General features: G+C 45.5%; 1 protein-coding gene across 1 annotated transcript in view; it reads left to right on the forward strand.

The window, feature by feature from the left end:
- The window catches only part of ACAT1 (acetyl-CoA acetyltransferase 1), an 82,607-nt gene that overhangs the window by 15,451 nt on the left and 51,207 nt on the right, over positions 1-15,949 (forward strand). The window contains exons 2-4 of the mRNA XM_030200263.1: positions 6,255-6,302; positions 12,862-12,979; positions 14,129-14,224. Of these exons, the coding sequence (XP_030056123.1) occupies positions 6,255-6,302; positions 12,862-12,979; positions 14,129-14,224 (262 nt within the window). The remainder of the gene's footprint in view (positions 1-6,254; positions 6,303-12,861; positions 12,980-14,128; positions 14,225-15,949) is intronic.

Consider the following 15,949-nt stretch of genomic DNA (forward strand, 5'->3'; position numbering starts at 1 on the left):
ATTACCCAAAGTCCCATCTCCAGCCAACTCAGTCTCTGGAATTCATAGGAGCGCTGCTGAATTCCCAGACGGCTCAGGCCTACCTTCCCGAAGCGAGGGCCACCAATCTCTTGGCCCTGGCTTCGCAGACCAGAGCGTCTCAGCAGATCACAGCTCGGCAGATGTTGAGACTTCTGGGTCATATGGCCTCCACAGTTCATGTGACTCCCATGGCTCGTCTTCACATGAGATCTGCTCAATGGACCCTAGCTTCCCAGTGGTTCCAAGCCACCGGGAATCTAGAAGATGTCATCCGCCTCTCCACCAGTTGTCGCACTTCACTGCTCTGGTGGACCATCCGGACCAATTTGACCCTGGGACGTCCATTCCAAGTTCCGCAGCCCACGAAAGTGCTGACGACGGATGCATCTCGCCTGGGGTGGGGAGCCCATGTCGATGGGCTCCACACTCAGGGTCTGTGGTCCCTCCAGGAAAAGGATCTGCAGATCAACCTCCTGGAGCTCCGAGCGATCTGGAACGCACTGAAGGCTTTCAGAGATCGGCTGTCCTGTCAAATTATCCAAATTCGGACAGACAATCAGGTTGCAATGTATTACGTCAACAAGCAGGGGGGCACCGGATCTCGCCCCCTGTGCCAGGAGGCCGTCGGGATGTGGCGTTGGGCGTGTCGGTTCGGCATGCTCCTCCAAGCCACATACCTGGCAGGCGTAAACAACAGTCTGGCCGACAGACTGAGCAGAGTCATGCAACCGCACGAGTGGTCGCTCCATGCCAGAGTGGTACGCAAGATCTTCCGAGCGTGGGGCACCCCCTCGGTGGACCTTTTCGCCTCTCAGACCAACCACAAGCTGCCTCTGTTCTGTTCCAGACTTCAGGCACACGGCAGGCTAGCGTCGGATGCCTTTCTCCTCCATTGGGGGACCGGCCTCCTGTATGCTTATCCTCCCATACCTTTGGTGGGGAAGACCTTACTGAAGCTCAAGCAAGACCGCGGCACCATGATTCTGATAGCGCCCTTTTGGCCCCGTCAGATCTGGTTCCCTCTTCTTCTGGAGTTGTCCTCCGAAGAACCGTGGAGATTGGAGTGTTTTCCGACTCTCATTTCGCAGAACGACGGAGCGTTGCTGCACCCCAACCTTCAGTCTCTGGCTCTCACGGCCTGGATGTTGAGGGCGTAGACTTCACTGCGTTGGGTCTGTCTGAGGGTGTCTCCCGGGTCTTGCTTGCCTCTAGGAAGGATTCCACTAAAAAGAGTTACTTTTTCAAGTGGAGGAGGTTTGTCGTTTGGTGTGAGAGCAAGGCCCTAGAACCTCGTTCTTGCCCTGCACAGAACCTGCTTGAATACCTTCTGCACTTATCAGAGTCTGGCCTCAAGACCAACTCAGTAAGGAATCACCTTAGTGCGATTAGTGCTTACCATTATCGTGTGGAAGGTAAAGCCATCTCTGGAGAGCCTTTAGTCGTTCGATTCATGAGAGGCTTGCTTTTGTCAAAGCCCCCTATCAAGCCTCCTACTGTGTCATGGGATCTCAACGTCGTCCTCACCCAGCTGATGAAACCTCCTTTTGAGCCACTGAATACCTGCCATCTGAAGTACTTGACCTGGAAGGTCATTTTCCTGGTGGCAGTTACTTCAGCTCGTAGGGTCAGTGAGCTTCAAGCCCTAGTAGCTCATGCTCCATATACCAAATTTCATCACAACAGAGTAGTGCTCCGCACTCACCCAAAGTTCCTGCCGAAGGTGGTGTCGGAGTTCCATCTTAACCAGTCAATTGTCTTGCCAACATTCTTCCCCAGGCCGCATACCCGCCCTGCTGAACGTCAGTTGCACACATTGGACTGCAAGAGAGCATTGGCCTTCTACTTGGAGCGGACACAGCCCCACAGACAGTCCGCCCAATTGTTTATTTCTTTCGACCCTAACAGGCTAGGGGTCGCTGTCGGGAAACGCACCATCTCTAATTGGCTAGCAGATTGCATTTCCTTCACTTACGCCCAGGCTGGGCTGACTCTTGAGGGTCATGTCACGGCTCATAGTGTCAGAGCCATGGCAGCGTCGGTGGCCCACTTGAAGTCAGCCACTATTGAAGAGATCTGCAAGGCTGCGACGTGGTCATCTGTCCACACATTCACATCTCATTACTGCCTCCAGCAGGATACCCGACGCGACAGTCGGTTCGGGCAGTCGGTGCTGCAGAATCTGTTTGGGGTGTAAATCCAACTCCACCCTCCAGGACCCGAATTTATTCTGGTCAGGCTGCACTCTCAGTTAGTTGTTCTTCGTAGGTCAATTTCTGTTGTACCCTCGCCGTTGCGAGGTTCAATTGACCTGGGTTATTGTTTTGAGTGAGCCTGAGAGCTAGGGATACCCCAGTCGTGAGAACAAGCAGCCTGCTTGTCCTCGGAGAAAGGGTATGATACATACCTGTAGCAGTTGTTCTCCGAGGACAGCAGGCTGATTGTTCTCACCTTCCCTCCCTCCTCCCCTTTGGAGTTGTGTTTCATACTTTATTGCTTGTCATTCAACTGGCGGGAGCGGTCGCGCACGGGCGGGAAGACGGCCGCGCATGCGCGGTGGGCGTGCCCTGCGTGCCGACCGTCCCGCGAAGCTTTTTCCGGTTGGTGGGGGCTGCCGCGGACGTCAACCCAGTCGTGAGAACAATCAGCCTGCTGTCCTCGGAGAACAACTGCTACAGGTATGTATCATACCCTATATTGTACAGTGATTGGTTGTACATTACATTGAGCGGTATATTAAGCACGAAATAAACCATAAATTATAGGCTTAGTAGGTCTGTATTAGAGAATGACATGGGGATGGGAATGCGTGGTTAACCACGGTCACAAGGACAGAGCCTGCAGGGATGGGGACAAATTTTGTCCCTGTGTCATTCTCGATTCCCGCACTGTTCCAAAACAGCGCCTTAAAAATAGTGCTGGAACAGTGCAGGGAATTAACTCCACAATGAACAATGCTAATAACATGCAAACTTATGCGAGTTATTAGCGTTGAAAGTGTGGGAGGATTGTGCCCGAGCATATATGCACTTGTTTCAAAAAACAGGAAGGCAATTGATCCACAAATTCCAAGATGGAAAAGAAAAAAGCAGATCAGTGATTCAAATATAGACTTTTATTCGTGCAATAGCAATCTCCTTATATCACCCGACACTGGCCGTGTTTTGCCCAAAAGGGCTGCCTCAGGGGCTATCTTGTGGAGTGACTGGCAAACAAATATGCTGAACGTGTTACGGTGTCCTTGATGAAAAAACCAGCACCGACAACATTGCAGAAATGAAATCCTTGTAGCTGGTAGAGTGGCGTGAGCGAACTGCTCTCACTATCCCTGTCTCCCTGGTGGTCTAGTGGCAAACCTGTCTCCCCCCAATACCTCAGCATTGGAGGAGGGAGTAGCACTCTCTCCTCTTTCCAGTGCTGCCTTCAGAATGGCGGCCCAGGGAGGGGGGGTTGCATCAGCAGCCCACTTGGGCCACCAGGTACGTTTTTTTGGGTGTGGGGGGGTTGGGGGGACCTCCAGCCCCCGTACCCTCATGTTGGGGACTGGAGGTCTACTAGACCTCCAGCCCCCTGTGTCGCCGTCCTGGGGGGGGGTATGGGTGCTTGGGGGGCACTAGACCACCAGGGCCTTGCTTTGGAAGGTGGGTCAACACGGTAGCAGCCTGGGCTGACAGTGACAACCCAGGCTGCTTGACTCCAATGTATGTGTGTGGGGGGGGGGGGTTTGGGGGTCCTTTGAACTCCTGGGACACGGTGGCAACCTGGGCTGACAATGATAGCCCAGGCTGCTGGACTCCGATTGGGGGGGGGAGTAGCAAGAACAGAGCCTTAACCTAACGCAACCTCTTAGCTGTCGTAGGGCTAAGGCACTATTCCACCCCTACGATCAGAACACTGTTCTCTGATCATAGGGGCAGAATACAAGCAGAGCTCATTTAAATCTAATTTAAAGCTCTGCGCTATTGTATCGCTTGGGCGCTCTTTGCCCAATGATCATCGGAGTGCAGGTAAATGTGGACGCTAATCCGGTGTTAGTGGCCTCTAGTGCCCACAGTTACCTTTGATCATTGGGCCATAAAAGCTTGAGACTAGCCTTAAACAGGCTGTTCCAACTAGATTGAACAGCATCTGTAAAATGCTACAGTCAATATGTAAAAACTTAACACATCTTAGACAACTAGCAACTGCTTTTGGATTTAAATAAAGCACTGTTAAATTGTCATTTGTGTCTTGTCTGCTTTTCATGTGGCAACAAGAAAGAGTCTTGTCTACTGTTGCTCAGATGCCTTCCATCTGCAGTGTCCTTCCATTACGTGCCCAGTTGTTCAGTCATCTTAGTGTTACTCCAACAGATTCATCCATTGTTGCAGGCATCAAGGAGCATTTCCAACTTAATTGACACTTATTTTCATGTTCATCTACTACACAGTATTGGTTCTCTTCTACCCCCATGTCTGAAAGACAATCCAGTTATCTTCCCAGATGATGTAAAAGCACAGGCAACCAAATCTTTGAGAAGGTTGTACCAAAACTGGATTGAAATAGAAGGTTCGAGTCCATCAACATCATCGACTCAGGATCCTCCACAATCCACATTCCTAGAAAGTCTCATCTGTAGAAGAACCCCCCTCCAAAAGAATGAAAATGGATGTTAGCAGTTTTATGTGTGACTTTTATGTAACAACTAGGAAAGAAGGCCCATTTCTCAGAGCAATGAAACAGGCGCTAGCTTTTTTGGGGGGATGGGGGGTGACTCACATACAGAGAACAGTGGCGATTTTTCTGGGCCGCCCAGTGGCTCGTCGCGGTTGTAGCTGGTTCGTGCGCCACCGCTGTTGTTAGCGGCGTTGATGTAGCTCTGTGTGGGTGGCGATTTTCCTGGGCCGCCCTCAACGTCATCGCGTTTTGACGCGAGGGCAGAGCACAGGCACAGTAATAAAACTCACCCTCAACGTTTGCTCCGCCCTCGATGTCATGACGTTTGACGCGAGGGCGGGGCCCGGTGGCTTCACCACCACGAACCTTCGAACCTGAAGGAACTGAAGTCAGTGGCTTGGCTTCACTGACGTCAGTGTCCTCAGAACGTTGAGGGTGAGTTTTATTATAGTAGATGCCTCCTTTGAAGGCTATTGTTAATGAATTGGACAGTTATTTATGTTCAAGTGATACAGGCAAGTGTTTTGATTTTTTTGAAAAAAACAAGCAAAGGTTCTGGCCAAAACTTGCACAGGGGGGTGGGGGGGGGGGGGGGTGGTATCCTGTGCATTCTTCTACCAGTATGTCTTTCTGAGAGGACATTTTCTATTGCAGGAAGGACTGTGGGAAGCAGGAGGTTCAAATGATGCATTTCCTACTCATTACAGAAATAATACTGAAAAAATATGACTGTTTCTAGTGAGCCAAAGTTCCATGAACCAAATTAACCAAATGTATAGCTTGCATAATAGTAGCAAGGTAAACGCTTTTCAAATATTTGCCTTTGTTCAGATCTAGATTGCTTCTGATGTTCTTTCTGTTTTCAACCTTGATTTAAACATTGGGACCGCTTTCATCTGTTGTTTGTCTCTGGCCTGTTCAGCTTGTTTCTTTGTGGTGGATATTTTGCTCGCCATGTTCTTGTTAGACAGAGTTTGTATCTTTTGTTCCTTTGTATTGACACTTCAAAATAAAGTTTTAAAAAATAGCCTGCTTTTAAGAAATGTCTACTTTATTAATCCTGTACCTTTCATGGAAGCGTTTTGAATAAGTGAGCCAAAAATGACATGAAAAATATAATGGATATTGACAGCTGAGGGACCAGTAGGCTCATCCAGGCCTACTGCTGTTTTGTGCTGATTGAGCTTGTCAGGTCTCCTTGGTGCAGTCCCACCACCACTCCATCCATGCAAGTGTGCTTTGTTGCATATAACCAGAAAGGAGGGGGAGGCATTTCTTTATCTAAATTGAGACCCAAGCTTCTCCCTCTTTCTTTAGCTTCTCCTCCATTGTCCTATATCTGCTAAAAGAGTGGAGGAGTGGCCTAGTGGTTAGGGTGGTGGACTTTGGTTCTGAGGAACTGAGTTCAATTCCCGGCACAGGCAGCTCCTTGTGACTCTGGGCAAGTCACTTAACCCTCCATTGCCCCATGTAAGCCACATTGAGCCTGCCATGAGTGGGAAAGCGTGGGGTACAAATGTACCAAAAAAAAAAAAAAAAGCATATTTGAACCCTGACTGAAAAGCTGCTCTTCGTTACAGGCCTTGAAATGTGCCCGCAGAGGATATGCTGTACAGCGCACTTTGAATGTAAGTGAAAATGTGTAGATCACGTAATAATCATTACTTAAATTGATATCAGTGTTTTTATTTGTGTTTTTTCATGCCAAGGAAATGTGGTTATCTTTCATTTTTATAGTCTTACTTGAGGGTAATTTTATAAACCATTTTCACACATAAAATGCTGATTCATGCACAAATGGTCTCTTATAAAATTAGGTCTGTCTTGTGTAGTAGATGTGTTCGGAGGTAGAATTTGGGTTGATCATTGGTGGAGTTGTGATTTATGTCCCTATTGTACATGGATAGTTTATACCTGCTCCGTGTTTTCAATGTAGGCACGGTTTTTGCAACATTTTTGCTAGCATTTTATAAAGACATGCTAGCAGCTATCTGTCTATACAAAGTAGGCTAAAAGTAAGTACCTTCCTGTTCCATTAACCTAGGCCAGTGGCAGGCAATTCCAGTCCTCAAGAGTGCCCAGGCAAGTCAGGTTGTCAGGATATCCACAATGAATATGAATGAGATAGATTTGCATGCACTGGCTCCTTAGTATGCAAATCTATCTCCTGCATATTCATTGTGGATATCCTGAAAACCTGAACTACCTGGGGCTCTCGAGGACTGGAATTGCCTACCCTGGACCTAGGCATTCTGTTAAACACAAGTTTTTAGGGTTTTTTTTTTTTTTTTTTTTTTTTTCTGCAGCTTATGTTTTGCTAGTAGACTTTGGTTAATGTAAGGCTTGCGAGTACTAGCTGAGCACTCAGCATTAATCTGTAAATGATGCATGCAACTTGTTTAGCAAACTAAGAATTATTAGGAAAGGAATAGAAAATAAGACAAAGACTGTATCGCTCCATGGTGCAACCTCACCTTGAGGTGTGCAGTTCTGGTTGCTGTAGTTCAAAAAAGATATATAGCAAAATTAGAAAAGGTTCAAAGAAGGCTGACCAAAATGATTAAGAGGATAGAACTCCTCTCATACGAGGAAAGGCTATAAAAGGTTAAGGCTGTTCAGCTTGGAGAAGAGACAACTGAGGGGGGATGTGATAGAGGTCTACAAATTCCCAAATGGTGTAGAACAGGTAAAAATAAATCCGTTGTTTACTCTTTCAAAAGTACAAAGACTAGGAAATACTCTATGAAGTTACATGGTAATACTTTTAAAACAAATAGAAGAAAATATTTTTCAGTCAACGAATAATTAAGCTCTGGAGCTTGTTGTTAGAGGATGCGGTAACAGCAGTTGTCCAAACTTTTTTTTTTTTTAACCCAGATACGATAAGTTCCTGAAGGAAATGTCAAAATCTACTATTGAGATAGACATGGGTGAAAGCCACTACTTGTCCTAGCATCAGTAGCATAGAGTTTCCTTGTCACTTGCAGCAGATGAATCCAGGTTTAATCTGCCTACCAGCAGATGGAGATAGAGATAAACAAATTAAAGGCAGTGATGCCAGACGGCCAGCTCCTTCCTCAGTTTGTATGTCTCTATCTCAGCAGGTGGTGGATGGCTTTTTCTCCTGCTCCTGGGCCCAAGGCCTCTGAGGGTGCTCCTGGGCCGGTGGCCAGTTTGAGCCGGGGGTGGCGGACTGGTGGTGTCCCCTTTGGCTGCACCTCCTATTTCCTCTGAACAGGCTTTTGCTGTTCCTTTCCTTCCCTGTTTGTTTCTGCCTCCTCACTAAAAAAAAAAAAAAAGGAACCATAGAATTTGTTTAAAAGAGAAACAGAGAAGCACAGGGAAGTGTGTTTTTGCTGAGAGCAGGTTTGTGCTACTGCTGTCCGAGTCCTGTTTTCTGTTTCCCTTGACCATTAAATCCTCCTCTTACCCTTGATTATAAAGTCAGGCTTACACTGTTTACAAAATTGTTTAATATCTCCTAACAACCTCATCTCTTGAAGTAAACTGTTCCGCAGCAAAGGAGCACTACCTTAGCATACTGGTTTCCCAGGAGAGCAATGGGGCACCCTAAGGGACACTGCTGTGGACGACAAGTAAATGTTCCCAGGTACACGTTTCACCGTTGCTCCCTTATCTTGTCTGCTGAGCCCTCTAAAACCCACCCAAAACTCAGTACCCCAAAATGTACACCACTGCAATAGTCCTTATGGGTGAAGGGGGCATCTAAATGTGAGTACAGTGGGTTTCTGGTAAGTTTTGGAGGGCTCACAGTTTGCACCACAAGTGTAACAGGTATGGGGAGGTATAGGCTTGGGCCCACCTGTCTACAGTGCATTGCATCCACCACTACACTACTCCAGGGACCTGCATGCAGCTCTAATAGACATGGCTATAACATCTGAGGCTGTGGAGTACTCTTTTTATTCACATTTTTGGGGGGGTGGGTGGGGGTCATCCCTTATTCCCTCCAGTGGTCATCTGGTCATTTAGGGCACCTTTTTGCGCCTTATTCATTTTGTAAATAGGTCTAAACCAAAACATTGAAGTTTTCACCCTAGACGTTTTCGTTTTGTTCCATTATGGCTGCAAAACGTCCCAAGTGCTAGGCAAACCCAAAGCTTGCCCTAATCCCACCTTTGAACGCCCCTAACACATCCCCTTGTGATTTGGACGCACTACAGATGAAATGCATAGATTAACATCTGCAAAACAGGTTTCGAAAATACCGATTTAGATGTTTTGAGAATAAATGCATCCAAATAGTTCTTCTTTACATCATTTTGGATGTTTTTCTCTTTCGAAAATGAGCCCCAAAGTCACTTCTATATCCACCTAGCCCTGATCTCGGTGGATTGTGGAACAAATACTTGAATCCTCACTTCTTCCTTAGACAGTTGTTTGGATTAAAAAAGACACACATGACCTATTTTTTATAAAAAAAAAATAGAACAAGGAAATTGCAATACAAACTTCAGACCCAGCACCTGGGACCTAAGAATGCCAGGAACTCCAGGCTTCATTTCCGAGTAATGCTGGACAAATCAGGAAATATCTTAATTTTTGAACCAAAAAATCTCATCTATAACACGGAGATAAGACTTGAGAACCAAAGTTGGGTCCAGTTGAGGACAAATTTTGCCAATAAGATGGTTCTTTGGGTCACTACTTCCAATGAGGATTACAGGAACTCCAGTAATATTGATTGCTGAATGGTCTCTCTCCCTGAATCAGATTGTGTTGACAGGGACAAATATTGAGCCCTTACAATCGGTGGCATGGACTCTGTCGGTATCTTCAAAATTTCTTTCTTTTTTTTTTTTAATTTAAGATTGTTTTTATTCAACATTTCAATAAAGAAAATCATACAGTACACTTAACTGCAGCCACAAGGCTACCAACTCTATCTTCAAAATTTCTTATATAGGAGACTTAGGAAAATTCAAAAACCTTGAAGTGTTCTTCCAGGTTTGATTTTCCAGGTATTTATTCTATGAATATAAACCTTATCGTTCACCAAAACAGCATTAGTTTCCTGGAGTTCTTCAAATTTTATCTTATCTTCCAGGAACGTATCTTGTTAGTGTGCTGTTTCGGGGCCTCTAAGATATCTTTAGAACTACATAAATCACCCACTAATTTAGCCATAGATATTAAGGCGTTGAGGGTTTTTGCAGCCTTTGTACAGCCAACACGGGTGCTCCCAACTCTCTCCCAGAAGTGGTTCTACTCACATTTGGCTGCATTTGTTATGGAAGCATCACTTCTTCATTGTTAATCTGGAGGGTGGAAACAGTGAGAGGGGATCCCTCCAACGAGGGCAGGGAAGATATTGAACTTCCTACCCTTGCCCTGTTCTCTCCTTCCTGTGTATCACCTCCAGGTTCCTGCACTATCAATTCCTGGGAGGGGGGGGGGGGCGGAGACTTAACTTAAGGAGACCCCACTATCACTGCCACCGCAGATCTTTGCTACTGGTACAGTGGAGGGCAAAATCGTTACAATGCTGAGAGGAGCCTGAAACCTCTACAAACTTGTCTGCCTCAGCATGAGGTTTGGCACCAGCATTAGAGGTGCTTGCTTCACTATTTCCTTTCTCCTCTTCTCTCTGTAACTAGGGGAGTCTGAAGTATTCTTGAGAGTTTGTAAAATCTGGACAAACAGTATGCGGAGGAGGTAACTCTTCCTCTGTTGAATCTTTCACTAACATCTTTCCTTCGGTTAGAATCCCTGTAGAAATAGCTCAGGGGTCCTTCAGTTCAAGTTGCTTCTTTGTTAGGATTGTGAGTTTACCCCGAAGGTTCTCTTGAGCATTTCATCCACATGTGCACATTCTCCTAAGGTGCGGTGGTACGTCTTCCTGCGCATTTCTCAGTTCTAGGTCAGTTCCCACCCACCAATTCCCATCTGGACAATTCCCACCGAACCAATTCATACCGTACCAGGGAGGACAATTCCCACTCATAACCCAAAAAATACAAAACACACTAGGACATGTAATCTCCCTCCCTTTTTTCTTCCAGATCATTTGGGAGGGCCAGTTCCCCCTCACACCTCCCCCCCAACATTATCTTTTACACATCCCTTTCCGCTTTCAGACATGCAGTTTGTATATGTGGGGGCAATGCCCCCCCCCCCAACTAGGTTTCAGCCTAATTCATGTTTAATCCAGGATCTAAATGTCATAAATAAATAGATATACAAACTGCAATTTGTTTTTTTTGGGGGGGAGGGGGCAACCCCCCTCCCACACACACTTCAAATTAGGTTTCAACTTAATTCAGCCCCTCAAAATGACACACTGATTACAATTTATAACAAATTACTACTCTACCTTTCCCCTCCCCCCACATACACCCCCAAACTAGGTTTCAGTCTAATTCATGTTTAATCCGGGATCTAAATGTCATAAATACATAAATAAATAGATAAATACAAACTGCAGTTAATGTGGGGTTGCAATGCCCCCCACACCCCCAAACTAGGTTTCAACCCCAGCCCCTCAAAATGACACACTGATTATGATTTATAACAAATTACTACTCTACCTATGAAAAGCTATTCCATTATTATACATCCTCTATGTACATCTATGTGCAGCTCTAGCCTCCTTGTTCCAGACACTGTTAAAAAATAAAAAAAAAGCACCATCAGGACTTATGAGACTTGATACAAGAAAGAAGCTATGGTTGGTTAAAAAAAAAGGCTAGGGAGGGTGAGAAATGACTTGGCGGGGCGGGGGGGGGGGGGGGGGGGGAATTGGTGGGTGGGAACTTGCCTGATACTTATTTCTCCTGTCCTGAGTGGAGTTTTTTTGCTGCTTAAGGTACTGGGACTTTCATTTTTAAAGTGCTTCTTGGAAGAATCTCACCCTTTATACAGTTTTTTTTTCCTTGGTTCCTCTCTCTTCTAAGACAGTTTTGAGCTAGAAGCTTTAACATGCACAGATTCTCCAGTTCACAGAAGATTAAACAATTCTGGCCTTTCTTCCCAAGGTGGTGGCCTCATTTCAGGTCCATCAGATGTTCACTTTTGCTTCATATCTCTTCTGTATTTTATAAATAAATTGAAGTGACCAATCCGTTTCTAAGGTTGGGCAGATTGATTTTTCTCTTTGTAGATTTCAGGTAAAGCAGACCAACTTCTTAAAATATCATTGCCCAGTAGCTGAGGTAATATTTTGTTGGCATGTGTATTTAATTTCAAAAGGAAGTGACTTTCGAAGGTTTGAAAAAAATTTACCAGAGGTGATTCGACCTTGTAGGCAGAGTTGTGAATAATAGTTCTGATCTGCAGCTGCAGACCAGTGATATAGTTGTTCTTCTTAACGTTCACAAAGTACTGTCAGCTCTAGATAGGAGCACAACTGTATACTGTGTTTGGGACCAAAATTATTTGGGCAGAGATTTAGGAGACCCACCCATCTTGGGAGATGCTTTGAAATGTCCTACAGGTTCTGGACTGGTCTGGTGAGGACACTAAGGAAGGATAAATTAGGACTTATCTGCTAACTTTCTTTTCTTTAGTCCCACCAGACCAGTCCAGAGGCAGTCCCTAATATATTTCCAGTTACTAAACCACTTTAGTGTACTTTTAATGTTGCTCTCATCACTCTTTTATCAATAAATTTTCTTTAGGTTCAACATTGTTTTCTCTAACAGTGTGTGAGCACTTAACGACACTTATTTTCTAGGCTGTAAGGGCTTCTCTAATTGGTTAGCGCGTGGTGATGTAGCTGCGCTAACTGATTAGCACAGAACACACCTACTCTCTGTCCCCAGACACACCCCCAGTGCTAAAAAAATAAATTATATTTTTTAGCATGTGTGTTGTGAGCACCAATCCCAGAAAGACCCCTTATATTGTAGGCCATCTGGGGACAGGGGAATACCTAGTGTACCTGAATGTAACTCACCTTGAGCTACTACTGAAAGAGGTGTGAGCTATCCAAATTTAATTTCCTGCTCTAACCTATGAAAGTTTTTCCTCAGGACTACAATTGCTGTAAAGTTTTGAAATAAATATGCACAAAGACTGCTGATATGGATTTAATGTTAGAAATAACCATACGATGCCCTGGGCAGGTTTCTTCTCAAGATGGTGATGGGGGACACATACACACCAGTTTTACAGTTTGGACCTGATGAGTGTTGGTACAGGAATCTTCACACATGTCCCTTTTTGCAGGATGTGGTGATTGTAAGTGCAGTGAGGACACCTATAGGATCATTCCAAGGAAGTCTTTCATCCTTGCCAGCCACTAAACTTGCTTCAGTCACAATTAAAGGAGCAATTGAAAAAGCAGGTACCTGTGATTTTTTTACACCATTTACTGCAGAGTTTTTTTTTTTTTTCAGGCTGTACCTGGAGTACCCCCTAATTAGTCTGGTTTTCAGAGATTTGCATGCACAGTTTTTATTGCAGGAAAATTTACCTCCTGCATATTCATTGTGGTTTTTCTAAAAAACCAAACTAGATAGAACTCCAAGACCAGCTTCAGAAAACCAGGGCTGATATTAAAAGGCATTTATGTGGTTAGCAGGTACTGTTTTTCTGGACAGGGTCACTGAATATTTTCACTTGTTGGCACTTTAACGAGGTAGTGCCACTGAAATATCCCCACTGACTGCCATGGCAGTTCTGTGGGCAGAGCTTGTGTGAAGCCGGCGGTTATCCAGTTAGTGGCCTATTCACACTGCTAACCGAATAATGTTAGGACAACTAAAAGGCTGTACTAACTTTGTCCAGTTTGTTTATCAGGTTAGTGGTTGAATATCACTGCTAGCTGGATAACACTTCTGGGTCAGCGCTGAAACTGGCTGTTTGGTGCCGGCTGGTATCCAGGTAGCAGCACTGAATGTACGGTTATAGGTTAACTGGGTGGCTACTATTATATACGTTTGACCTAGCTTTTGACTCCTATTTATTTAACTTTATATATTGTGAAGCCTTTTCTTTGTTTAATTTTTATCCTCTTGCAGGTGGTCGCTTGGGGCTGTATGACTTCAAAGTAGAGCAAGTTTCCTGAAAAACTGAATGACTGACTATTGCCTGTGAACTCCAGGCTTTGGCTAATGTGTATGTGTGTGTGTGTTTTTGTTTCCTCTTCCCAGAGGCAGGGAATTGTTTCCACATGACCAAATCTCAAAATGGAAAGGAAAAGCTGCCCAGAAAGCTGTAGAAAATGGATACAGCTGACCCACAAGCACCAGGAAGTTGAAGAGCTGCAGCTGGCCTTCTCTGTGATTTTAGTTTCAGACTAGCATGCCAAGTAGTCATATTTTTAAACTGATCCATTGTAAATAAGAAAGTTCTTTAGGAAGGAGCTGTCAGTGAATTCTGGTGCTTGACATTCATCTTACCTTTCCGTGTGGCCAACACCTCCCTCCCCCCCCCCCCCTACACAAATCCAGCCGGATTGGGACCGTTAACCTCTTCATTTTGACTTTTATAGGTATAACAGAAGATGAAGTCAAAGAGGTGTACATGGGTAACGTCCTCCAGGCAGGCCAAGGACAAGCCCCAACAAGACAAGCAGTACTGGGTGCAGGTATTCATTAATACTAAATGCAACTTCCAGAAATGGGAGCTTACACTATTCTGATGCAGTATGTTTGTTTTAATTTTTTGTATACTGAATATTGTCGAGTAGCTTGAATGGAAAGTAGTAGAACAGCGCAGCAGAACAACTCCATAATGCTCAACGCTAATGAAATGCAAATATAGGCGTGTGGTAGCGTTGAGCATTAGGAAGTTGTTTTGAAGTTAAGGGGGAGGATGGCGCCTGGTGCCTGCACTCGAGTTGTGCGTGAAATACAACTCTTGAGCGCATGCCCAGAACGTCAGAGGGAGGAGGAGGAAAGAAGGAGGAAGAGGTGCCGGTTGCCCTGCTCTGGACTTTTAAGGCAATGGCACCCCAAAGCAGATCGCCAATACTTCAGAGTGATGGGAACAAGACACTTTTGGGCCGCACATTGTAAAATTAAAAGTACTAATTAATCTCCATCACTGGTTACAGCTGGCTCTGTTTTGCTCTTTGTATTCACGACAAAGAGCCAGGCAAAAACAACATGATGAAAGGGAAGTGACAGGGCAGCACTCACCTACCTGATTTTAATTTGCCTTCGGACAGATCAGTCAAGTCTTGTGACCAGACACCTAGGGTTCTTGAGGTAAGGGCACCCTTCTGGACTGTTGGGATAATAGAGCAAAATGAAAATACACCTCATTATCGGATATTCAGATCGACTGCAAGAGCCACATGCACTCCTACTGGCCACAAGCACACATGTAATGGACACAAATGTTGGAAGAAAATATTATTTTGCATTCATATGTTCTTTCAGTGCTATAGCCGAACTAATCAGTCTTTTAGGATCCTATTCAAGCAATAAACATTTAACTACCTAAACACTTAACAGCTTGTAAGGCTTGAAGTAGCCTATCTACTTTTTGACAGATTCATAGACTTAGGTGTCCTGCGCTGCTAATTCTGGTTGAATAGGAATAGGTCCTTGCAATGTCACTAAGGCTCAGATGATCAATTTCTTGCACTGTTCATCGGGGAAAAAGCAGCAGGATTCTGCCTGGTCATGCATTCAATGCACAATCCTCCCGCAGAAAGTTTGACTGGTTGAGGCTATTAAACCTCAAACCCAAGAACACAAGAGCCTGGAGATCTGGTGAACCTGTGGACCCCCAGACACCTCATCCTCCAGCAGGTAATCCTCCCAAACACAAAGCCCCACCCCCAAACATCAGAAATACCCTGGTGGTCCAGTGGGACCCTAGACAGCCCCCACCTCCCAACAGATGCACTGGGCAGGGCAGGGTACCGCCACTTTGAGGTAGTGCCCAGAGGAGGGAGGGAGTGCTAGTCCCCTCCTTCTCCATTCTAAGGTATGAGACACCAAAAAATCTGCACGATCATACCTAAACCTCCACTACCCCCCTGCTAGACCCCCGCCAGAAAGGGGGACCCCACTGCTAGACCACCAGGGGTGGAGGAGGGGGTTGTCAAGGATCCTACTGGACCACAAGGTTATTTTAGGTGTTGGGGGGGCACTTTGTGTTTGGCGGGGAGGGGGGTTACATACTGGAAGGTGCTGGGGGTCCACTGGACCTCCAGACCGTAGTATTCGGGGGGAGGGGAGAACTCTGGGGTCCACTGGACCTACAGGGCGAAGGTTTGCCGGTCTCCCCCATTCTTCCCACTTGCTCAGCAAACCCGAACGCCAGCTCTGATCTGGCATATTTTATTTATTTACGTCAATTT

The sequence above is a fragment of the Microcaecilia unicolor genome, chromosome 4 (assembly GCF_901765095.1).
Source record: "Microcaecilia unicolor chromosome 4, aMicUni1.1, whole genome shotgun sequence".
Lineage (NCBI taxonomy): Eukaryota > Metazoa > Chordata > Amphibia > Gymnophiona > Siphonopidae > Microcaecilia > Microcaecilia unicolor.